General features: G+C 41.6%; 2 protein-coding genes across 2 annotated transcripts; one reads left to right on the forward strand and one right to left on the reverse strand.

Annotated features, from left to right (window-relative positions):
• Positions 1-4,299: 4,299 nt before the first annotated feature.
• Positions 4,300-13,946, forward strand: LOC135101855 (uncharacterized). Its single transcript, XM_064006137.1, has 9 exons — positions 4,300-4,443; positions 6,098-6,191; positions 6,303-6,447; positions 7,051-7,212; positions 9,592-9,718; positions 10,305-10,490; positions 10,649-11,063; positions 11,632-11,740; positions 11,946-13,946. The coding sequence occupies exons 3-7, from the start codon at positions 6,433-6,435 to the stop codon at positions 10,681-10,683; spliced, it is 525 nt and encodes a 174-aa protein (XP_063862207.1). The 5' UTR covers positions 4,300-4,443; positions 6,098-6,191; positions 6,303-6,432; the 3' UTR covers positions 10,684-11,063; positions 11,632-11,740; positions 11,946-13,946.
• Positions 13,947-15,496: 1,550 nt separating this feature from the next.
• Positions 15,497-24,824, reverse strand: LOC135101853 (uncharacterized). The gene is made up of 6 exons (XM_064006132.1): positions 24,056-24,824; positions 23,685-23,854; positions 23,277-23,540; positions 21,811-22,067; positions 18,063-18,247; positions 15,497-17,214 (listed from the first exon to the last, which is right to left on the reverse strand). Exons 1-4 carry the CDS (start codon positions 24,810-24,812, stop codon positions 21,906-21,908), a joined length of 1,353 nt encoding a protein of 450 aa, XP_063862202.1. The 5' UTR covers positions 24,813-24,824; the 3' UTR covers positions 15,497-17,214; positions 18,063-18,247; positions 21,811-21,905.
• Between the last annotated feature and the right edge of the window lie 36 nt (positions 24,825-24,860).

Genomic DNA, 24,860 nt, shown 5'->3' on the forward strand with positions numbered 1-24,860 from the left:
GCATGAGGTGGTAGTCTGTGCAGTGCGTCAGTGCTTGGAATTTTCAACCGGTCTTGCTGCATCTATGGCCCAGAGACCAAACACAGACCAAACAGAGGCCTAGCTGAATCTAACACAAGCCAAACAGAGGCCCACCAGAACTATACACAGGCCCACAGAACTAACTGACTGGCTGGCCGGCTCACTGGCTGGTTGAGTGACTAACTGACTGACTGACTGACTGACTGACTGACTGACTGACTAGCTGAGTGACTGATTGATTGGCTGGTTGGTTGAAAGGCTAGCTGGCTGGTTGAATGGCTGACTGACTGACTGACTGACTGACTGACTGACTGACTGACTGACTGACTGACTAGCTGAGTGACTGATTGATTGGCTGGTTGGTTCAATGGCTAGCTGGCTGGTTGAATGGCTGACTGACTGACTGACTGACTGACTGACTGACTGACTGACTGACTAGCTGAGTGACTGATTGATTGGCTAGTTGGTTCAATGGCTAGCTGGCTGGTTGAATGGCTGACTGACTAACTGACTGACTGACTGACTGACTGACTGACTGACTGACTAACTGAGTGACTGATTGATTGGCTGGTTGGTTGAATGGCTAGCTGGCTGGCTGGAAAATAGTCATGGTGAGAGAGAGAGAGAGAGAGAGAGAGAGAGAGAGAGAGAGATATGCTATTCTTAACAATGTATTTAATTTTTATCCTATTTCATTTTATTAGATTTACTTCTTTTTCTTCTTCTGCAGCTGCTCCCATATTCATATGGGGTCACTTTTCCTTACTAGTCTTCTCCCCAAGGCTCTGTCCCCAACCTTCTCTCCACTCAATCCTCTCTCACTCATGTCCTCTCCAATGTGATCTTTCCACCTTTTCTTTGATCTGCTACGTCGTCTTCTTTTTATTTTTATTATATATTTTTTTATTATATTTTTATTATATTTACTAAGAAACTAATTAAACTATACTTTCTACAAAACAACTACAACCATAACACCAACAAATCATTCCAGACTACCCCATCCCCTGCCTCCCGCTGTGCCCCACCCAGACACCACGGCCCAGCAGTGACGCCATTCCACCTGCTACACGACGCTGGCTGACGCACTCCAGACGTGGCAGCAACAGGAGGTGGAGGGCAGGAGCAAGAGTCAGATGGATGGCGAAGGAAGGCATGATGGCGGAGCTGGTGGCTTTGGAGGGTGTTCGTGCAGGGTACCTCGGCAGGGTCTAGATTAGAGCAAATGGATGATGAGAGACTAGTAAGGTGTTTGTGTGGAATATTAGGAGTAGCAGTTGGGGGAACAAGTGTGTTAGGATGGTAATAAAGAATGGCTTGGAAACTAGTTGTTGGGCTTTTGAGGGGTTGAGTGAAGCCTTGTTGAGAGTGATGGAAGTAGGATTGTCAGAAATGGAGAGGGCTTACAATGTTATGTAACTAAGTGGACAAGTGAGATAGACAGAGTGATCAAGCACATGGGACTGAGCGAGCCAAGTGTGGAAATTCTGGGATGGAGTGAGCCAGGTGTGGAAAAGTGTGGAAATTGTGGGATTGAGTGAGCCATGTGTGGAAATTGTGTAGAAAAGTGTGGAAATAGTGTGGAGAAGGTGTGGAAAAAATGTGGAAATTGTGGGGTTGAGTGAGCCAGGTGTGGACAAGTGAGATAGACAGAGCGATGAAGCATGTGGGGTTGAGTGAGCCAGGTGTGTGCGTCACTTGGGGATGACTGTGAGCTAACCTGGGACCAATGGTTGATGACGCTCACTGATGGAATTAGAAGCTGCATGAATTGTTTATGTAGATTTTAGAAGCTGTCTCAATTGTTTGTGTAGATCTGAAGCACTTACTTTGAATTGAAGGCTTGGACCATGTAATATCTTTGTAATTCTTCTGTATCTCTGTCATAAGTTCCTTAGATAACTCACTACTGTTTTTGTCTCTATATAATAATATGTACATTTACTCAAACTGCATTTCCTTTCAGTGTGCAGGTTGGCAGTAAACCTCCCTGAAGGTTCCAGAACTGCTCACCAAGTGTCCAGCCCAGCCTGTCACAAGACTATGTGACAGTGGACCTTCCACTCATACTGAAAACAGCTGTGCACTGCCACTCACAGGAAGTGGTGACCACTCTAGGTGTGCTATCTGCTGTTTATATGTATAAGATGAGTACTGGCTAAGGGTAAGACAAATTCTTGCAGGTGTGTGTGTGTGTGTGTGTGTGTGTGTGTGTGTGTGTGTGTGTGTGTGTTTAGGAACCAATTAAATATTGCTTATTGTTAGAAATGGAAGAGGCTCTGAGGGACTTTGAAAAGGTTGCTTATATCAGTGAAATGAGTAGGTGTGTTCTTGGAGACAGAAGCAGCATGTGGCCTGGCCTGGAGGAGAATCTTGACTGAGGCCCTTTTTTTTGAGAGACTGCAAGCTGACAGAGGTGAGGAAGATCCTTGTGGGGCTTATTCTAAAGGATACTGTAGTGAGGAAACTCAAAGCTTGGAGGAACAGAAGAACAGTGTTGCTGTGTGTGGCATTGACTGTGTACTATATCGTAAGGAAGACAATCTTTGCTCCCACAGTGTCAAGAGTGAAAACACAGTAAAAGCTGAAATAGTGGAGCCAGTATCACGTAACAATTGATCAAAGCAAAACAATTCAAGGTGTTACTAGTATTTACAGTGTTCTATAAGTACTTCTGAGAGAGAGAGAGAGAGAGAGAGAGAGAGAGAGAGAGAGAGAGAGAGAGACAGAGAGAGACAGAGAGAGACAAAAAGAGAGAGAGAGAGAGAGAGAGAGAGAGAGAGAGAGAGAGAGAGAGAGAGAGAGAGATGATAAGTGATGTTTCTAGTTTCAGTGATTTACTTCACAGACAGTAGTTAGTGAGCAGGTGTTAAATATAATCCAGTGTTGCTGAGGGAGAATAAATTAATAGGCAGTAGTGTGCATAAATGTACTCTATGTATTTTTTATGTAGGAGGGACATTGACAACTTATTTACCTCTCCTTCCACTGAATGGCAGGCACAATGACACCAATTACCTGCTGTTTACATTTCACTGTTGACTCTTGCATTTCTCTATTAATCTGGGACTGAATTCTTCACTACTATTGGTTTGACATAGAATTTTTAATGTGTCCCTTGAAGATTAAAAGCCCAACCTATTTCCTTTATCTGTTATTTCCAGATTGAGTTGTCTTGAAGCTGAGATGAGTTGGTCGGGTAATGAGTGACTTGCATCAAGTGACCGTGAGGTGTTGGACGTGATATTGTGTTATTGCAAGTGTAACCAGTAATAAGTAAGTCCTTTCTTTAAAACTCTTCATACATGGATTTGTCATACATGGATGGATAAGGCCCTTGTACAGAGTCAGCAGCTGAGGGGGGGGTGAGAAAAACTGGCAGACATCTCAGAATACCTAACTTCATAGAAGCTGTTTTAGCTAGAGATGAGATATGAAATTTCCAGTTTCCAGACTGAGGAGGTTCAGTGTAGAAGAGGGGATACTTGTTGTCTGGAAGGTTGTGTTGAGTTGATAGATGGAGGAATTGAGTTTTTGAGGCATTGAACAATACCAGGTTTGCTCTGCCCCAGTCAGAAATTTTAGAGAGAGATTACAAGTGAGGTATTCTGTGGCTTCCCTGTGTGAACTGTTTGCCTCCCGAAAGGTTGGATGTCCATGAAAAGACCTGGAAAAATGCTGGTTAGTATAATCAGTGTAGGATTGGATAGGACAACAAGTTTGGTTTAGAAGATCATTGATGAATATAGGAAGAGAGTGAATGACGATAGAATCCTGAGGAACACCACTGTTAACAGATTTAGGAGAAGAACAGTGACCGTCTACCACAGCAGCAATAGAATGGTCAGAAAGGAAACTTGAGATGAAGTTACACAGAGAAGGAAAGAAGCTGTAGGAGGGTAGTTTGGAAATGCAAGCTTTGTGCCAGACTATCAGAAGCTTTTCATATATCCAAGGCAACAGCAAAAGTTTCACCAAAATCTCTAAAAGAGTATGATGACCAAGATTCAGTAAGGAAAGCCAGATGACCAGTGGAGCAGCCTTGATGGACCCTAATACTGGCGATCAGATACAAGTAGGCTGTGAAGTAATAGATGTTTAAGAATATTCCTATTAAGGGTAGATTAAAAACTTTAGATAGGCAGGAAATTAAAGCAATGGGACTGTTGTTTGAGAAATTAAAACTACTACTACTGCTACTACTACTACTACTACTACTACTGCTACTACTACTGCTACTGCTACTACTACTACTGCTACTACTGGATGGTATATCAGTTCACACAGCAAGAAGCCAAGGACCCACCGAGGCTGTCACTTGGAAGAGGTCATTGTTGTTGCATCCAGCATCCCAGCCTGACTGCCTAGACAGGTCCCGCAGGTTGCTGAATGGCAGAGATGCAGGCTGCTCCACAGCAAGATGTGAGACCAGTGTGGCAGAGTATGATGTGTACACAATGAGGGACACACTGTAGCCAACCCAGTAGATTACCCGTGGATTAACAGTGTCAATGTTGTATGTGAGTGTATAGTGTAGTGTCTGGGCCACCCTGTATAGGACTGCCAGCCTGGCATATAGATAGATCAATCTAATTATTTGACATTTCATATTCTGAACATTTTGCTGATCCAATTAATCTGTTAAGGGAGCACTTTGTTCAACATCTTTAAAATATTATTTGATCATCACCTGTATCTCTCACCTGATGATATAGATAGGCTGGGTGTAGGTAACAACTTTCAACCTCTCCTCAGTGATGGACAATTCAGAGACAGTGAGGTCAGCTTCCCCTGACTGCAGAGCTCCTACCGTGCCCGTCCACTCGTTGCTTGAGTTGTCCTTCAGTTTCCCGTAGGCATAACCTTCCAGTACATTGAAACTGACTCTGTACAAGAGAGAGAGTGGGAGAAAAAATAGTGTTGTGTATTGAGGGAAAGAAAATTTCTGTCTTGTCTTCTCTATTTAGGGAAAGAAAAGGAAAAGGGCAAGTAGTGTCATATGCATGGAGGAAAAGGAAAATTATTCTCATATGCACTGAGCAAAAAGGAAAAGTACTGTGATATGTACTAAGGGAAAGGCTGGGTGTACTGAAGGGAAGGAAAAATACTGTTGTCGTATTTATTGAGGAAAAGAAAGAAATACTGTCGTATGTACATTTTTTAATTGCTAGAAAGAAAAGTGAAATATACATTTATATGTATAGTTTATTTTTCATATCAGTCACAAGTATGGATGTTTGTTTCCCTTCTTTTTTTTTCACATGTACAGCTACCTCCTCAAATAGCATGTATTTTCAAAATTTCAAGCTGCTGTGATGATGAAAAAAGCCTGAAAGAAAAATGACAAGGAACAAAAAGTAATGAGAATAAGTTTTGTGGCAACTATTCATTAGGTGTCACTTTTTCACTCCTCCACTTAGACCGGTACAGTTGAACGCAAAATGTGAAAACTTACGAGAAATTGTGTGCATCCCTTAGTGCAGTGACAATATCCCCCACAAAACCAGTGATATTTCTTTGACTGGAGGTTAGTTCAATAATTTTGAAGGCTGGGATTAATTTTAATGAGGGATGAGAGGGTGGAAGTGACTGGAGTATAGGTTAATAATTCTACCAGCTGGAAAGGATTTTGAGGGTCAGAGGAAAGTGATTGGATATTAGCTTGATAATCGTGCTTGGTGAGATTAATTTTAGTGAGAGACTAGATGGTGGGAGGATGATATTTAGAGGTTAGTTTGGTAATTTTGCCAGTTGGTATTAATTTTTAGTGAGGGATGAGGGTGTCAGAAGAATGTGACTGGAGGTTAGTTTAATAATTCTGAGGGTGGGAGGAAAGTAATAGGGGGTTAGTTTAATTTTGGTGATGGATGAGAGTGTGAGTGGAAAGTGTAGCTGACCACATAATTTATCAAATAATACAAGCATGTACACATTCTTAATAATGTTCCATGTTAAGATATACTAAACATGAAGTTACTCCACAATATATGATGGTGTAAATTACGAATGGTTAAAGTCGAGACTTGTTTGATGATGGCCTGTTTGCTTGCTCCCCTTGGACGTGCGGCAAGTGCAGCAGCGTTCGACCGTTTCTCTAGGGGCAAGCGACACCTCCTGGTGGGGGACTTCAAATCTGCTGTCGCTGCCTTCGAGGTGTGTCTGTTGCTTAGGTGTGGTATGTGTTGCATGTTACCTAGTTGTGTTGTTTTCTGTGTTGTTAATTGTTTCATATCATAGTGAAAGTAAACACCAGGTTTAACTGACACTCCTTACCACTCCAGGAGGCAACAGAGTCCCTGGTGGAGCTGTGTGGGGAGCAGGCGCCCGAGTGTGGTGACGCGTACTGCCGCTGTGGCCGTGCATTGCTGGAGCTGGCACGCAAGGAGGCAGGGGTGCTGGGGCCAGATCTGGATGGTGCCAGTAGTCGTGTGTATTGCTTGGTTATTGTGTTAACGTGCTGGAGTGTGCACAGCCGGGAGTGTTTGGGGAATGAAAATAAAAGGAGTTATGGATGTTTAAAAATGCATCTTTTGAGAGCTGAGTATACAAGAAAGTTGCTGTGTTTGCGGGATGAGTAAACAATGAAGAAATGTTTTGAGGAACTGGGTGTGCAGAGGCACGAGTGTTTGGAGAATGAGAATACAGGAAGACAGGAGTGATTTAGGAATAAGTGTACAAGAAAGGAGTGTTTGAGTGACAATATATAAGGAAGAGGTGTTTTGAAAATGAGAGTACAAGGAATGAGCATTTTGGGAGTTAATATACAAGGAAGCAAGTATTTAAGGGACAAGTATACAAGATTATTTTCCTGTCATATGTCATTATACAATGTTTTTCTTTGTTATATACATCATTCCCTTTCACTTTTCATATCTTGTGTTCTCGTCATTCTGATGTAATGTTACAGATAGAGAATGTTTGGTGTCAAATTTTCACTAATTTCATATGTGTATAAACTTTCATTTCATTGACTTTTTTTTACTATTACTACTATATTTGCTTGCTTTTTAAACAAGTCTTTTCTTTCAGAGGAGGGAAGCACAGGGGAAGAGGAGGACGAGGAGGAAGAGAGTTAAGAGTCACAAGAGGAGGAGGAAGGTGGAAAGAAAGAGGAAGGAGAGGAGGAGGAGGAGGAAGATGGGGAAGGAAAGGAGAAAGATAAGAAGGAAGGAAATGCTGCAGAAGGAGAAGGTGAGTTGTTAATAAGGTTTTGTGTGACAAGTTTTCTGAAAATTTTATTTGTTTACATGAAGTTTGTTTTGTATTTATTACTCTTAATATACTACTTCTCCCACCACATGCAATTTGTCTGTCTGCTGTTGTGGTTCTTTCATTTCTTGTTCCCTTTCCTGAATATACCATTTCCTTAGTTTCATATCTAGTACCCTCCAATAAAATTTCTGCTTCTCGGTCTCTGTACTTCTCTCGTTTTTTTTGCTTGGCTTCATTCCTCAGATCCTTCTCTTTTTCCCTTTCTTCCAAGTTCATATCTCTTTTTTACCCAAATATTCTTGTATTCTGAATTTTCAGCCAGCTTCCCAGTTCTCACTAGGATCTCCTTTACTGTAACTTGGGATCTCATTCTCACTTTTAATGGTCTTTTACCTCCTTCACTATATTTTCAAATTCTATATGCTTCTTCCACTTCTCATTCCAGTCCCTGTTCTTCACCTTGGACCATTGTAATAATTTTCCTTACCAACTCCTCTCTCTCTCTCTCTCTCTCTCTCTCTCTCTCTCTCTCTCTCTCTCTCTTCTCTCTCTCTCTCTCTCTCTCTCTCTCTCTCTCTCTCTCTCTCTCTCTCTCTCTCTCTCTCTCTCTCTCTCTCTCTCTCTCTCTCTCTCTTATTCCCTTTTCTTCCCTTTTCTTCCTTTCTTCCTTCCCTCCTATCTTTGTTTCTCCCTCCTCCTCCTCCTCCTCCTCCTCCTCCTCCTCCTCCTCCTCCTCCTCCTCCTCCTCCTCCTCCTCCTCCTTCATTCTACCTAACAAGAAATAATAGATTCAAGATTATACCCAAACGTTTTAAATCCCACAAGGCCAAACATTTTTTCTTTAATCGTATAGTAAATATATGGAGTAAACTTCCTGCAGAAATTGTGAACAATATTGAAATTGTGAAAGCAATATTATTGAATCAGTTCATCCTAAACATTTGCACTTTGTTTTTCCACAGAGCAATAAGACATTAGAATTGACAGAGAAACCAGACAAGGGACTGCATTTGAAGAAGCACAAGAACCAAGAAATTACATCATTCAATGAAATGACAACATAATCTAAAGTAAGAATTTACATAGCTTTCATTTTGGTTTACATTCTGAAAGGTAACAGTAACATGGATATGTTTTTATATTGAAATCTTTCTCTGATTGCATACAAATGGTACCAATCAACAAATAATAATGTAATACTTAGAAGCTGGGAATTCAAATCACTGGTAGATAAAATGAACCACCATTCTAGAGTGTACATAACTAAGGAATTAATATACTGGTTAACTGTCACACCAGCATGAACAGAATAACAACAATTGTTGAGTAGAGTCTGTAGGAGGCAGGGAAGGAGGCATGTAGTCAGTTTTAGAGAGCAGTTATTATGAAATCAGCTGTAGAATATTCCTAAGATGCAATACTACTGGAGTCTGTCAGCTTGAAGACAGTTTATTAAAGAAGGGAAGTTCATGAGATATAAAGCCTTTGATTATTCAGTTTCATTTCCAAAGTAACATTTATTTATTGGTGTGTTGCTTCCTGTAAATAGTAAAGCCTTGACAGCACTGCATCTCTCACACCATGCTGTAACTGTTGAGAGAACCCTAACCCTTAGAGAGAGGAGGAGGGAATCCTTGGTCTATGTTCAGTAAAGCCCTGTATTCTTGTCATGGCAATGTAGAATGGAGGCGTCATTGGTTTATGTTCAGTAAAGCCCTGTATTCTTGTCATGGCAATGTAGAATGGAGGCGTCCTTGGTTTATGTTCAGTAAAGCCCCGTATTCTTGTCATGGCAATGTAGAATGGAGGCGTCCTTGGTTTATGTTCAGTAAAGCCCTGTATTCTTGTCATGGCAATGTAGAATGGAGGCGTCCTTGGTTTATGTTCAGTAAAGCCCCGTATTCTTGTCATGGCAATGTAGAATGGAGGCGTCCTTGGTTTATGTTCAGTAAAGCCCTGTATTCTTGTCATGGCAATGTAGAATGGAGGCGTCCTTGGTTTATGTTCAGTAAAGCCCCGTATTCTTGTCATGGCAATGTAGAATGGAGGCGTCCTTGGTTTATGTTCAGTAAAGCCCTGTATTCTTGTCATGGCAATGTAGAATGGAGACGTCATTGGTCACATACTGTTCTAATGTAATCTAATGTAATCTAATGGAATCATGAAGGTGTAAAAATGCAGGATATGGACATCATCAGCTTTTGTCATTAAGGGTGGTAAAGTGAAAGATTTGTTAATCACTTTGGTCTTTAGTTGATGCTTCTGGTGAGGCTTTCCTGTTTAAACTTGGCATAATATATATAAAATGATGTGGCATGTTAAACAAGTTAACTTACTGCCTTCTTGTGTCTTTCACAGATAGAAATCAAAAACGTCACAAGACAGAATAGTGAGCTGCATGCACTTATCACAGAGTATAAAGTCACTCCCTCAGAGGAAAAAGACAAGGATGGCATGTCTTCATGTGAGAACTCAGAAGCTAAATGTGAGCTACCATCCACATGAATATATATTTGTATATCAAACTGACATTCTCCTTGGAGGGAGGCTTTCCAAAGTGCACACACACACACACACACACACACACACACACACACACACACACACACACACACACACACACACACACACACACACACACACACACACACACACACACATCTCTGCATCAGGACTCAACAGCCAGACTGATAAACAATTACTTCACCCAAGATGATCAGCTGATAGGATTAGCTGTGGATGAGCCTCCTGTGGTGACTAGGAGTACAAAAGCCAGCAGCTAATTTTGGGAGCTGCCAGTCATCATGGTCCTGGTGTCTGAGGTGCTGCTTTTGCATTTTCCCAGTCATGGGTCGAGGCTACATCACATTTATTCATTCACAGTTGCTCTTAGTTATCTCTGTTACAAGTTAAAATTTTTCCTGGCTCCACAGACATTTCTGGTGCATCTAACCCTCTCTCCATTGCCCTTCTATTTCCCTTAGTCTTATACCCACTTCTTACATTACGTCTAATTACTTCCATTGGTCATTCTTGTCTGGCCCTCTGTTGCATCAATTTTTCACCTCCAGGTACAGATACCAAGGGGAAATTGCTGGGTCAAGTGGCTACACTGACATCTGAGGTTAGCAGGTTGGAGAGTGAGTGCAGCAGTCTTCAGGTTCAGCTAGACTGTGAGAGGGATAAGTATAACAAACTGCTGGGAGAATCTCTTGCTCATGAAAAGTTGTCTGAAGATGTCATAACTGAACCAAAAGGTAAGAAAGTTTATATTCTCTAATAATAAAGCAAATAATTTTTCCTCACTGTTGCTCAATTTTTTGAATTAATAACAAAATAAAAGCATTGTTATTGGATTTGTTTATTGAGGCTGTATTAAGAAAAGTTGAGAGAAACAAACTTATTGTTTTATCAGGAGAAACAACAGGATTGGGAGGAACTGAGCTTTAACAGAAGCTGCAACAACTGCAGGAGGCTCACAGGGTCCTGGAGAGCAGGTTAACTTGCAGCATGAAGGAGGTGGCTGAGCTAAGTGACAGGAAGTAGCAGCTTAAGCATGCTGTAGTGCATGAGGAGACAGAGTCCATCGGTGTATGCATGTTTTTTGCTCATTTGAATCATCTGTAAAAGTGAAGTGGAGGAAGTGTTTACTGTTTACTGTATGCCATTTCCTTGGTCTTTTAATGAAGAATTTTATCCTTCTTCAGGTGACTACATCACCATCTACCAGTTGCAGCGAGGAGTGATGAAGCAACAAGCTCGAGAACGCGAGTTAGACCTTGCCAGCCTCCATCATGAATGAGAGGAAATGAAGCAAAACCACTCTGCAGGTTAGTGCTCTCTTTTGCATCTCACACACTTCTTATTCATGTCATGGCAGATTAGTGATTTCTGCTGCATCTCACACACTTCTTATTCAATTGCTGGCAGGTTAGTGATCTCTGCTGCATCTCACACACTTCTTATTCAATTGCTGGCAGGTTAGTGATCTCTGCTGCATCTCAAACGGTTCTTATTCAGGTGTTGACCAAAGTACTAAGCCTTCATATCATTACCTTGCTCTGTGATGGAGGCTACACCATCTGGCATCTAGCTGAGATTTAATGTTGCAGTAAAGCTTCCATATGAGTTCATGTAGAGCAAAATGTTTTCAAATGCCAGGGAAGTAGTGTAATGTAACCTTCCAGAGAAATCTATCCCTCATTTATTAGTTAACAGGAGTGTTTAATGTACTTAATGTGATTAGCCAGGATCAAGGGTCAACTTCTTCACTGACCATTTACTCTCAGGTGATGTATCTGTCCTCCATGAGTCACCAGAGACACATAAGGTGTTGTAAGTGAAATTTCATCTATTAGATTTATTCAAAATGTGAATTAACACAGTTGTTTCCTGCAGGATTTGATATCAAAGCTGGTGCAGGAAAAGGAAGCAGATCATGACCTTCAGCAGCTCGAGAAGATAAGCAGCGTCCTTAAGAGTCCAGTTGCTATCTTTAGCAGTGTTGGTGAGTAGTAAAAACTGAGCCATCTTATGAAGTGCAACGAAACATTATTATTATCTTCATAATTTTCTTGAAATAAACAGATTTCTGTGGCATGTTGCTCATTAGCACTTTAATATCAGATAACACCAGTTATTTATGTAATGATGTAATGTACTAAGTAGATGAAATACAAGTGGCATCTGCTAACACTCTTGATGTGGAACAGGAACCAGTGAGTCTGAGACACCCACCACCAGTGGAAAGGTGGCTGACGAGCGCCTCAAGCACTCTGAAAAGGTGGAGCAACAACAAGAAACAGAAAATTGCATCCATCATTCTTTGCCTGAGGAGGGAATTGATGCTCTGTTGACCCTTCACACTGATGTCCCTCATGAGGAGGGGAGAATATGAATCCTACAGAACTTGCCCATAGGAAGACCAAAACTGTTACTGCTGCCACACTGCCACCACTTCCACTGACACCAAAAGCCCAACTGTGCAGAGAATCCTGGACCTCCGCAATGAAATGGAGTCCACCAGTCACCTGGAGCACTTTAGCCTCCAAAAGTTCCATCCGTGTCCATTGTGTTTGGGTAAACTTATCACTGTATAAGGGGACAAGTATCAGTGTATGGTTACTATATACTCATTTGTACTTAAAGATGTCATGTCACATCATTCTCTCTCTCTCTCTCTCTCTCTCTCTCTCTCTCTCTCTCTCTCTCTCTCTCTCTCTCTCTCTCTCTCTCTCTCTCTCTCTCTCTCTCTCTCTCTCTCTCTCTCTCTCTTTCTTTCTTTCTTTCTTTCTTTCTTTCTTTCTTGCTTTCTTTTGTTGCATATGTTACTGCTTTACATTCCTCCCCACAGTATTTTTTCATCTACTTTATGACTGCAGTAGTTTTATCATCCCAGTGTATGCTGTATCCACTCTGAAACTGTAATTCACCAATCAGCTCAAATGTGTCTCTGTTTTGATAATCATTAATTTGTTTCAGCTACACAACCACTCTGATAAGGGACAAAATCTACTTCACCAGTCATCTATGTCATACAGTCATATATATTCATACATATGACAAAATACTCTTCCTAAGACATTTCTTATTTTCTCTTCTCAAGTGACCTGTCCATCTATCTAAGGTACCACATAACATTTAAAACTTACAATATTGTGTTTAATTCATGAACACTTTTTTGTCTATCTATGGAGACTTGCGTATAGACTTGAAATGTATTGGGAGTTTTCTTTATCTCTCATTCTATACCTAACACCTGTTCCTAAGAATCCCCAGGTGATAGCCATGGTGACTGGCTGGTCTCCTACTGAGTGGCTGGGGTTTTCCAAAAGTGAGGGTTGGTGTTCCATACCATACCATGTGCCCTGTTTGTATTCCTTCTTTGTCCTCTGTATTATATTCTATGTAAAGATGGTGCTGGGGTGGGATCTACTTCTTATTCCCTAAAAGTGATGAGGAGTGACACTGGGCAGCATTGATTTGCTCCTTAGAGATGGCTGGGTTCCTGTGGATGAGTGGGCCATGCTGTGCTTTGTCAAGGATGGTGTTTGGTATTGTGATGACTCTTGCCACAATCAAGTGCCTCCCACAGAGTAGTGGAGTACCTATGTATGGTGTTGACCCAAGCTGTCCAGGTCTCATCCAATGCCTTAATATGATTTAGATGATCAAAATGGTTTAACTCACCATTTAATCAGCTGACTGATTTGAATGGAGAAGTATGTAATGTGTTGTAGCCTAACCATCCCTGCCAGCATGGTCAGATTCTTGGTAGTAACCTGAAATGCTCCTAGGTAGTGAGTATCATTGCACATAATGATCTTTACTTTGTCAGTAATTCAATGATACTGAATATTACTCTACTGGATTTTGCTCAGCACTGCTTGGTAACTTTTGGCCATAATCCCAGGTCTGGAATGATATGAAGCCATGTTTTTACATTCCATATGAGACAGGCAAGCACTATGCTTTGCCTGACTGATACCTGTACTTTACATTTATGACCCCAGGTAGTTCATCACTCTCTCTCTCTCTCTCTCTCTCTCTCTGTTTGGAATTATACTGTATATTAGGAAATATCATTAAAGAGTGTGTGTGTAAAAAGTGTTTGCATTATTGTGCATTTGATGTTATAGCCCCAGGTTCTTAAAGTTTTCTAGTTTCATGATTTATAAAGATTGCTATTTTTAATAAAGTTATTGAAATTGTTATTGAGTGTTTTTTATTGAACTCATTAGCTTTGTAATAGTGTGCGTCTCATCATGCATTCATTAATGATGTAGAGTGGAAATGTCCACTCCTATCATGCATAATATCAATGCATTATTGGTTTATGTTGTTATTTGTGTATAAATTGTAAAGTTATGCCAGTCTATTTTAGTACAAACTAAATATCAGCTGGAAGAGAGGACAGGTAATGGCACACTAAAACACAGGAAGGGACAATGATATAACCATCCAATTTAACAATACACAGAGGAAGAAGAATGAGAAAGCAATAAAAATGGATTATTTAATGGATGATTAATAGACCCTCATTTGTAATGTTATTTCAGGCAAGAATATTAAAAGAGACAGCTGGCTTGCCCTTTGTACTTGTTCAGCTTGCCCTTAGCACTTGTTCATACATGACAGAATGAGAGATGTATGGGTGGGGGTGACACCTGGAAATGGGTATGATTCATGAAGGGATTGATTGATTGGTTGACTGACTGATTAAGAAAAAAAAACGTAGCAGTGGAGGGTGGGGGGGGGGGGGAAGGCGCCCCCAACTTTCCAGTCATATATGGCGTGGAAGGGACAATACCAGCAAAGAAAAATATGAGAAAATGCATAATTTACTACAAAACCCAAAATGCGAAATAAAACCTTGCCAAATTGAACCTTCCCACGAAGGTAATGAATGGAGTTTTGATGCAATGAGCCACAGTTACTTAAAACACTCAACAAATATAACACCTGCCAAAAAAATAAAATAAATAAATAAAATCAATCAATAAATAAAGATAAAAACGCGAGAAAACCTTTAAATTATCACAACGCGAAATATACACACACGCTAAACTGGATGCGTCATTAATTAATACCCCCCCAATAGTTTATAGCCCCTCCCCTATTCATTGCTCCCCCCCCCCCCTCCCTGCCTTGAGGAACACCTTCACTTATGGCCTGCTGTTGGGTCAGATTTGAGCCATTTTAACCTCGAATTACATACAATACATACATACATACATATCGTCTCCTTGCAATAATTATAATAGTCTTCCTGGCTTAATTTTTGTTTATTCATTATTCCTTATGTATTTATTAATTATTTGTCATTTGTCTAATTCCTTGTTTTATTTAGCCTCGGTATTTAACTAAGCATTTTTTTTTTTTTTTCACTTTCTGACTGTGGCCCTTGCAATGAATGGCTTAATTGTTTATTTACTGTTCCTTACGTGTTTATTGATTATATGTGAGTTATTTATTTGATATTCATGATTTTTTTTTTAACTTCGTATTTCTTTATATGATAGTTTTATCTTTTCGTGTTTTCTGGCTTAAGTTTTGTTTATTACTCCTTGTTTGTGTTATTAGGTGTGTCATTAATTATTTGTCTTATTTCTCGTAGTTTAATGGATTTTTTAGCACTTTAATTATTAGAGTTCCTCACCAGTCATTTTATGAGAGAGAGAGAGAGAGAGAGAGAGAGAGAGAGAGAGAGAGAGAGAGAGAGAGAGAGAGAGAGAGTCTAAATGAATGATAAAAAAAATAATAATCAGTTACAGTATTTTATTTATAAACAAGAACAATTCATGATAATAATAATAATAATAATAATAATAATAATAATAATATTTAAATACAAGGAGGAAAATGTGTAATAATAATAATAATAATAATAATAATAATAATAATAATAATAATAATAATAATAATAACAATAACTGCTTTTATCTTACTCACACAGATAAATAGTTTTATAAATAGTTTATTGACCATAAACATTGTGTACATACACACAAAATTAAATAGAACAGATAAAAATTTCAAAATGTAGTCAGTGACACACAGAAGACTGGTGACAAAACCTACTAAAGCCCATTAAATGATTGGGTGTCTCAAGTTTCCACATCATCAGTGGAACACTGCTTCTGAGCACTCAGGGATGGACAAGCTTTTCATGGCTTGTGTGAATGGAGACAAGACGTGTAGGGGATTTATTTGTTCTGTTTTTTCTTGTCCTACTCTCTCTTCCTCCCTCTTGACTCTTCCTTTGCTTCATCCTACTCTTTCTCTTGCTCATTCTTTCTCTCTCTCTCTCTCTCTGGACTTTTCAGACATAGCTCCTTATGATTTTTTGGCAATCCCAAACCTGTTGACAGTATCCTTATCTGAGAGCCAAGGAGACCATGCAGAATGTGGCAGCATACCTATCATTGGTTGCAGAAGCATTTGAGCAGTGGAGTGATGGATGATTGTAGGAATGTGGTGGCACTGCTATCCACCATGACATTCATCCACATAACAGAACCATCTCACATGGTGCATTCAGCCTCAGGGAGAGGAACCTCTGTAGCCTTGGGCAGTAGCCCTTGGTCAGGTTTGCTCCAGAGTCAAACCTGCTTACCATCCGAGAATACCTTGGGGAGGAATGAGGAAGCCTTTTGCTCTGAACCCATGAAAATTGTTCAACCCTATAAGGGAAAAATATGAATGTTGAACAAATTGATGAGAAATGGAAGGATTAATGGGCTAAGTGTGTTGGATTACAGAGGGCTTTCTTTGAAGGACATTTTGAATGATACCATAATTTTGGCCCTTAGCCCAAGGTTGGATACTTCTGAACCGTTCTTGCATTTTTAAGCTAAGTAATATAAAATGCTCAATTAACAAAGGAAGGATAATGAAAAGATAAAACAAATCAGGAATTATATCAATTCATAGCTTTATCATAGTTCTAAGTCATAAATACTACAAAAATTAGTCAATCTCTTCAGAAATAATTATAAGATAAGCTTTAATAATAAAAAGTATGTATAAATAGATGAAATGTTGTCACCTTCACCAATGCCGGCTTCTTGTTATTCAGCACATGCTTGTGCTTCCTGAACACCGGTCTCATACTGGATAGAGACAGTAATGTATGGAGGTTTGATGCAATACAACATTTTATATAAGGATAAAAACTTGCATAAACTTCCTGTTTGTGTTTTTCTACTAAGGTGCAATTGTTAGGTGAGCATTTGCAACTTCCTACACTTAAACCATAACATCCCTACTACAGTGGCTCAGAGCCACACCATCACTTGTTGCTTGTCCACTAGTAAATAAGTTTTTTGTTTGTTCATTCTCATTCCTTCCCTATTTAAAACATCATTCCATCTTGTCATGGCCTCTTGAAGATCTTGTTGGCTTCCTGTCACGACAGCGACATCGTCTGCATAGGCCAGCATGATCTCTTTATCCTCCCTTACACACACTTCCTTCAGGCATCTGTCCATGTATATAATGAATAGCAAAGGAGAGAGCATCAATTATTCAATTATTCAATTATTCCTCACACACACACATACATACACACACACACACACACACACAAACACACACACACACACACACACACACACACACACACACACACACACAGGTAATAACAATAATATCTACCCTATATTGTAATGCACATTTTCATAATCACCACTGAATCATCATCATCAATATTTTTTATCAATAATATTAACAGTATTTATATATGTACATAGCATTACTATTATTACTACACACACACACACACACACGTACATACACTCACCTCTCGGCAGGGGTGGTGGGGAACAGGAGGAGGAGGAGGAGGAGGAGGAGGAGGAGGAGGAGGAGGAGGAGGAGGAGGAGGAGGAGGAGGAGGAGGAGGAGGTGGACGAGGAGGAGGAGGAGGAGGAGGAGGAGGAGGAGGAGGAGGAGGAGGAGGAGGAGGATTAACACTGTGTGAGTGACTGACAGACTGACTAACTGACTAACTCACTAACTGACTGAATGACTGACTAACTGACTGACTGAATGACTGACTAACTGACTAACTGAGTGACTGACTGACTGACTCACTGACTGATACATACATACATACAGACAGACACAAGTACACAAGAATAAAAAATAAAATACATAACTGAAAAATCATTGCAATACACAGACAGACAGACAGACCAATGACAGAAAGACAGACAGATGGAGACAAACTAAACAGATAGATAGATAGTGAAATGACCACACAAAACACACACACACACACACACACACACACACACACACACACACACACACACACACACACACACACGCACCTGTTGAACATAGTAAGCTGTGGCTTACTATGGCTTATCCCCTTATCAGCTGGAGGGAGGGCTACAGCTAATAATCTTTTCTTCTTCCTTATCCGTGCCTCCTCCTCGTCCTCCTCTTCCTTTTCCTCCTCCACCTCGTACTCCGGAACTGGCGACCCCACCACCGGCACCTCCGACATGGCCTCCTGCGGGATGGTAAGGTAGTTAGGGAACTGTCTGAGTTAGCGTGTGTGTGTATGTTGGTTAAGTTTGGTTAAGTGTTAAATAAAGAATGGTACTCTATATTAATTTCAATATTTATCTACTTATTATCTGTATTTTGAAGATACATGTACCATTTGAACTGTAAACCTTTGTAATTGTCTGTCTCCTGCACACCCAGCTCGTCAACACCCCTGTGCCTGCAAACGGGTCACTGAACATTAAATAAACTTGTCTCAGTCCCCTACATACACACAAGTGGCTGGCCAAACACTGCATCAACACAAACAATGGATAAACAGTGGGAATCTGCTGGTCTGAGTCCCCTACATACACACAAGTGGCTGGCCAAACACTGCATCAACACAAACAGTGAATAAACAGTGAGAATCTGCTGGTCTGAGCCCCCAAAACACACTAGTGGCTGGCCAAACACTAGATCAACACAAACAGTGAATAAACAGTGGGAATCTGCTGGTCTGAGCCCCCAAAACACACAAGTGGCTGGCCAAACACTAGATCAACACAAACAGTGGATAAACAGTGGGAATCTGCTGGTCTGAGTCCCCTACATAAACACAAGTGGCTGGCCAAACACTAGATCAACACAAACAGTGGATAAATAGTAGGAATCTGCTGGTCTGAGCCCCCAAAACACACAAGTGGTTGGCCAAACACTGCATCAACACAAACAGTGGATAAACAGTGGGAATCTGCTGGTCTGAGTCCCCTACATACACACAAGTGGCTGGCCAAACACTGCATCAACACAAACAGTGAATAAACAGTGGGAATCTGCTGGTCTGAGTCCCCTACATACACACAAGTGGCTGGCCAAACACTGCATCAACACAAACAGTGGATAAACAGTGGGAATCTGCTGGTCTGAGTCCCCTACATACACACAAGTGGCTGGCCAAACACTGCATCAACACAAACAATGGATAAACAGTGGGAATCTGCTGGTCTGAGTCCCCTACATACACACAAGTGGCTGGCCAAACACTAGATCAACACAAACAGTGAATAAACAGTGGGAATCTGCTGGTCTGAGCCCCCAAAACACACAACTGGCTGGCCAAACACTAGATCAACACAAACAGTGGATAAACAGTGGGAATCTGCTGGTCTGAATCCCCTACATAGACACAAGTGGCTGGCCAAACACTAGATCAACACAAACAGTGGATAAATAGTAGGAATCTGCTGGTCTGAGCCCCCAAAACACACAAGTGGCTGGCCAAACACTGCATCAACACAAACAGTGGATAAACAGTGGGAATCTGCTGGTCTGAGTCCCCTACATACACACAAGTGGCTGGCCAAACACTAGATCAACACAAACAGTGAATAAACAGTGGGAATCTGCTGGTCTGAGCCCCAAAAACACACAAGTGGCTGGCCAAACACTAAATCAACACAAACAGTGAATAAACACTGGGAATCTGCTGGTCTGAGCCCCCAAAACACACTAGTGGCTGGCCAAACACTAGATCAACACAAACAGTGAATAAACAGTGGGAATCTGCTGGTCTGAGTCCCCTACATACACACAAGTGGCTGGCCAAACACTAGATCAACACAAACAGTGGATAAACAGTGGGAATCTGCTGGTCTGAGTCCCCTACATAAACACAAGTGGCTGGCCAAACACTAGATCAACACAAACAGTGGATAAATAGTAGGAATCTGCTGGTCTGAGCCCCCAAAACACACAAGTAGCTGGCCAAACACTGCATCAACACAAACAGTGGATAAACAGTGGGAATCTGCTGGTCTGAGTCCGCTACATACACACAAGTGGCTGGCCAAATACTGCATCAACACAAACAGTGAATAAACAGTGGGAATCTGCTGGTCTGAGTCCCCTACATACACACAAGTGGCTGGCCAAACACTAGATCAACACAAACAGTGAATAAACAGTGAGAATCTGCTGGTCTGAGCCCCCAAAACACACTAGTGGCTGGCCAAACACTAGATCAACACAAACAGTGAATAAACAGTGGGAATCTGCTGGTCTGAGCCCCCAAAACACACAAATGGCTGGCCAAACACTAGATCAACACAAACAGTGGATAAACAGTGGGAATCTGCTGGTCTGAGTCCCCTACATAAACACAAGTGGCTGGCCAAACACTAGATCAACACAAACAGTGGATAAATAGTAGGAATCTGCTGGTCTGAGCCCCCAAAACACACAAGTGGCTGGCCAAACACTGCATCAACACAAACAGTGGATAAACAGTGGGAATCTGCTGGTCTGAGTCCGCTACATACACACAAGTGGCTGGCCAAATACTGCATCAACACAAACAGTGAATAAACAGTGGGAATCTGCTGGTCTGAGTCCCCTACATACACACAAGTGGCTGGCCAAACACTGCATCAACACAAACAGTGGATAAACAGTGGGAATCTGCTGGTCTGAGTCCCCTACATACACACAAGTGGCTGGCTAAACACTGCATCAACACAAACAATGGATAAACAGTGGGAATCTGCTGGTCTGAGTCCCCTACATACACACAAGTGGCTGGCCAAACACTAGATCAACACAAACAGTGAATAAACAGTGAGAATCTGCTGGTCTGAGCCCCCAAAACACACAAGTGGCTGGCCAAACACTAGATCAACACAAACAGTGAATAAACAGTGGGAATCTGCTGGTCTGAGCCCCCAAAACACACAACTGGCTGGCCAAACACTAGATCAACACAAACAGTGGATAAACAGTGGGAATCTGCTGGTCTGAATCCCCTACATAGACACAAGTGGCTGGCCAAACACTAGATCAACACAAACAGTGGATAAATAGTAGGAATCTGCTGGTCTGAGCCCCCAAAACACACAAGTGGCTGGCCAAACACTGCATCAACACAAACAGTGGATAAACAGTGGGAATCTGCTGGTCTGAGTCCCCTACATACACACAAGTGGCTGGCCAAACACTAGATCAACACAAACAGTGAATAAACAGTGGGAATCTGCTGGTCTGAGCCCCCAAAACACACAAGTGGCTGGCCAAACACTAAATCAACACAAACAGTGAATAAACACTGGGAATCTGCTGGTCTGAGCCCCCAAAACACACAAGTGGCTGGCCAGACACTGCATCAACACAAACAGTGAATAAACACTGGGAATCTGCTGGTCTGAGCCCCCAAAACACACAAGTGGCTGGCCAGACACTGCATCAACACAAACAGTGAATAAACAGTGGGAATCTGCTGGTCTGAGCCCCCAAAACACACTAGTGGCTGGCCAGACACTGCATAGGCACAGATGGGGAGCTGGTTTGGCCTGACAGCACCCTCCAGTATTCATGTAAATTCTGGCTACCATTTGCAATTCTATTTTGGGGAGCCACACCTCAGAGAGTCTCTTTTATTGAAGTTTTGTCCCCCCCCCACGGCTGGCTGGCCTACATAACAAAATAAATAGATAATGTTTTTTTTTTGTCAGTTAGAGGACTTTTTCATCTCTACCTGTTGAAATAAGATTATCTCGGAAAGTTTAAAAATGATGCATTACTACTACTACTTACCCTGAACAATACCTCATCCTCAGCATCAGAGGACGGCCCCTCCCCCTCCTCACTGACTAACTGTTGTTGTTGTTGCAGTTGTTGTTGTAACAGAATCAACCTCTTCCTCTCCCTCTCTCTCTGACGTGCCTCCCTCCTGGCCTCCCTCTCTCTCCTCCTCCTCTCCTTCCTCTCCCTCCTCTCTTGCTTCTCTCTCTCTCTCTTGCTGCTGCTGCAATCTCTGGGTCCACCATGTCCTCGTTGATCCTCGGGATTTGCTGCAAAAGGAGGGAGAGAGTGAGTGAGTGGAAGTGGGAGAGAGGATGAGAGAGAAGGGTAAAACTATTATTGTAAGAGAGAGAGAGAGAGAGAGAGAGAGAGAGAGAGAGAGAGAGAGAGAGAGAGAGAGAGAGAGAGAGAGAGAGAGAGAGAGAGAGAGAGAGAGAGAAATATGTAGCAGTAATAATAATAATAATAATAATAATAATAATAATAATAATAATAATAATAATAATAATAATAATAATAATAATAATAATAATAATAATATCAAACATTCTCTCTCTCTCTCTCTCTCTCTCTCTCTCTCTCTCTCTCTCTCTCTCTCTCTCTCTCTCTCTCTCTCTCTCTCTCTCTCTCTCTCTCTCTCTCTCTCTCTCTCTCTCTCTCTTCTCCTAGTGCAACCTACACTCATAAATTATTTCTTGCCCCAAAAAAGCTAATTTGGAATAAGACAAACAGTAACAAGTCCGAACATAGCAGTGGATCTTAAACTCCTAGAAACTGGAGACATTACTGTATTCCAGACCTTGGCGTTTGTATACAAAGCTCTTAATACAAACACAAGAGACACGGGCTCATGATATTCAGTTAAGACAGACAGGTAACTTGAGGACACCCTTCTGCTGAACCTCCCGTGCCCAACAGAGTGTTGTCTCACGAGGAACCAAGCACTGGACCCGGCTCTCGGACACAGTTAAAAACAAACCATTACATTCCTTTAAATTACTGATAAAACAACACTTAACAAGTAATTATTCATTGTATTTATTAGTTTTCAAATTGTAATCAGCTCTACTATTATAAACATATGTAATTGTTTGTAATTTGTAATAGTTATTATTATTATTATTATTATTATTATTTACTTTTGTTATTGATATAATTCTTTTTTGCATGTATCTATAATTTGATTGGGTTAAAGTTATGAATTACTTACTAAATAATTATGTACTGTCTTTTTCTTTTTTTTTTCATGATAGCTGAATAAAACACTGGTCTTAAACCTTAGTGTAAAATATTCATTAGTCCACAAAGACCTTGTGCTCCATGGACTGGCCATCACATATCAGAATGTCTATATACCAGTCTGTCTGTATATATTAACACCAATATATATCATTTAATCAATCAATCACTCTGTAAGGAAAATATAGACAAATAAATACAATAACAACAGATGTATATACACTCTCTCTCTCTCTCACCTGCTGAGGAGGGAGATAAGCCAAGCCACAGCTAACCCAGGTGTGTGTGGCCCACCTCCACCTCCCATCACCCCCGCTGGCAGCACCGCAGGGGGGCAGGAGGGGGTGAGGGATGACTGGGCAGGGGTCACAGGGAGAGGGGTGGCTGGGGCAGGGGTCTGGGGCTGGGGTCGGGGGAAAGCCTGGGACTCCGACCACTTGCATGACCCGACCAACTCCAACGACTTCTGCCCCTAATACCTGCGTGTTGTCAGCTGGAACAACCTGAGAGGAAGGAGGTGCTCAGAAGTAGTAGTAGTAGTAGTAGTAAGATTGATTTTCTATCTCTGTCTCTCCTTTCTGTATGTAAAAAACTTTCTCTCTCTCTCTCTCTCTCTCTCTCTCTCTCTCTCTCTCTCTCTCTCTCACCTGTATGACATTCCCTGCCTGCACTATCATGGGGAAGTGGGGCTGCGGGGCTGAGGCATCTTGGGGCAACACCTGAAGCATGTTCCCCATTTGAATAACCCTTGTTGTGGCGGTGGTGGCAGTGGTGGTGGTGGCGTCAGTCCCCTCGGCTGCATCGTAAGGTACTGGAACTGTTGGGAGGAGGGGGGTTAGTTTGGGCGGCCACGCCCCGGGGACTTAGCCTTGGGAGGAGAGCGTGCCCAAAGGGGGGCAGGGACCGGTTCTTGTAGGGGCTGCGGGCACACGCGGGAGGGCGGCCCTGGGGAGAAAGCTACTAGATTCGTTCAAAGCATATCTAAACCTAACAGAACACTATTTACAAATAAACCCACCTGTTATAATTAGCTTGTGCAACAGTTTGAGGGCGAAGGTAAGGAGTGAGGAGCCACTGCTTACAGGGATAGCCACTGTCCCCGGGAAGGTATAGCATCCTGCAGGTACATGTTGTTCCTCAAACATCAGTTTGAGTGCTGACTTATCTAGTATTCTTGCATCGTTGACTGAGCCAGGCCACCTTGCCACAATGTCAAGAATCTTATAGTGAGCATCAAATACTACTTGCACATTTATGCTGTGATAGCGTTTCCTGTTCACATATACATGTTCATCGACATGAGGAGACACAATTCTTATATGAGTGCCATCAATCACTCCCACAACACCGGGAAACTGAGTTACTTGCATGAACTCTGCCTGTTTTTGCTGCACTTCACGCTGGGTGTGAGGGAAAGCCACGAACTGGCAGATTACTTCTGGGTCAGCCAGTGCATCAATTGTCTGTGATATTGCACGGCTGATAGTGGGCTGCGTTGTTCCAAAATCATCACAACTGCACTGTTGCATTTTTCCTGTGGCTAAATATCGTAATGTGATGGCCACCATCTCAGGGGTCAAGGCTCTATTTCTTTCAGTTTTACTTTGCAGCTTGTCTCTCACTATATCAGTCACTGCAACAATACCAGCACGGTCCAATCTGAATCTTTTCAGTAACTCAGCATCGTCGTACTCAGCGAAAATATCTCTTCTCACTCTGTAGGTGCGCCGCTGACGTTGTTGTGCCGCCTTCCTGCTAACGGCTGGGTTCATCATGCTCTAAATAAAATTTCCACCTACCTTTAATAATCTGCTGGAGGTAAC

Source organism: Scylla paramamosain, chromosome 7, assembly GCF_035594125.1.
Source record: "Scylla paramamosain isolate STU-SP2022 chromosome 7, ASM3559412v1, whole genome shotgun sequence".
In the NCBI taxonomy this organism is placed as follows: Eukaryota; Metazoa; Arthropoda; class Malacostraca; order Decapoda; family Portunidae; genus Scylla; species Scylla paramamosain.

Coding starts and splice junctions, on each gene's coding strand:
- LOC135101855 (XM_064006137.1), top strand. Junction 7,213..9,591: donor AAATGCTGCAGAAGGAGAAG/GTGAGTTGTTAA, acceptor TGTCTTTCACAG/ATAGAAATCAAAAACGTCAC. Junction 9,719..10,304: donor TGAGAACTCAGAAGCTAAAT/GTGAGCTACCAT, acceptor TTTCACCTCCAG/GTACAGATACCAAGGGGAAA.
- LOC135101853 (XM_064006132.1), bottom strand. CDS start 24,812: ATGATGAACCCAGCCGTTAGCAGGAAGGCGGCACAACAACGTCAGCGG. Junction 23,855..24,055: donor GCACAAGCTAATTATAACAG/GTGGGTTTATTT, acceptor TCCTCCCAACAG/TTCCAGTACCTTACGATGCA. Junction 22,068..23,276: donor CTTATCTCCCTCCTCAGCAG/GTGAGAGAGAGA, acceptor CTCCTTTTGCAG/CAAATCCCGAGGATCAACGA.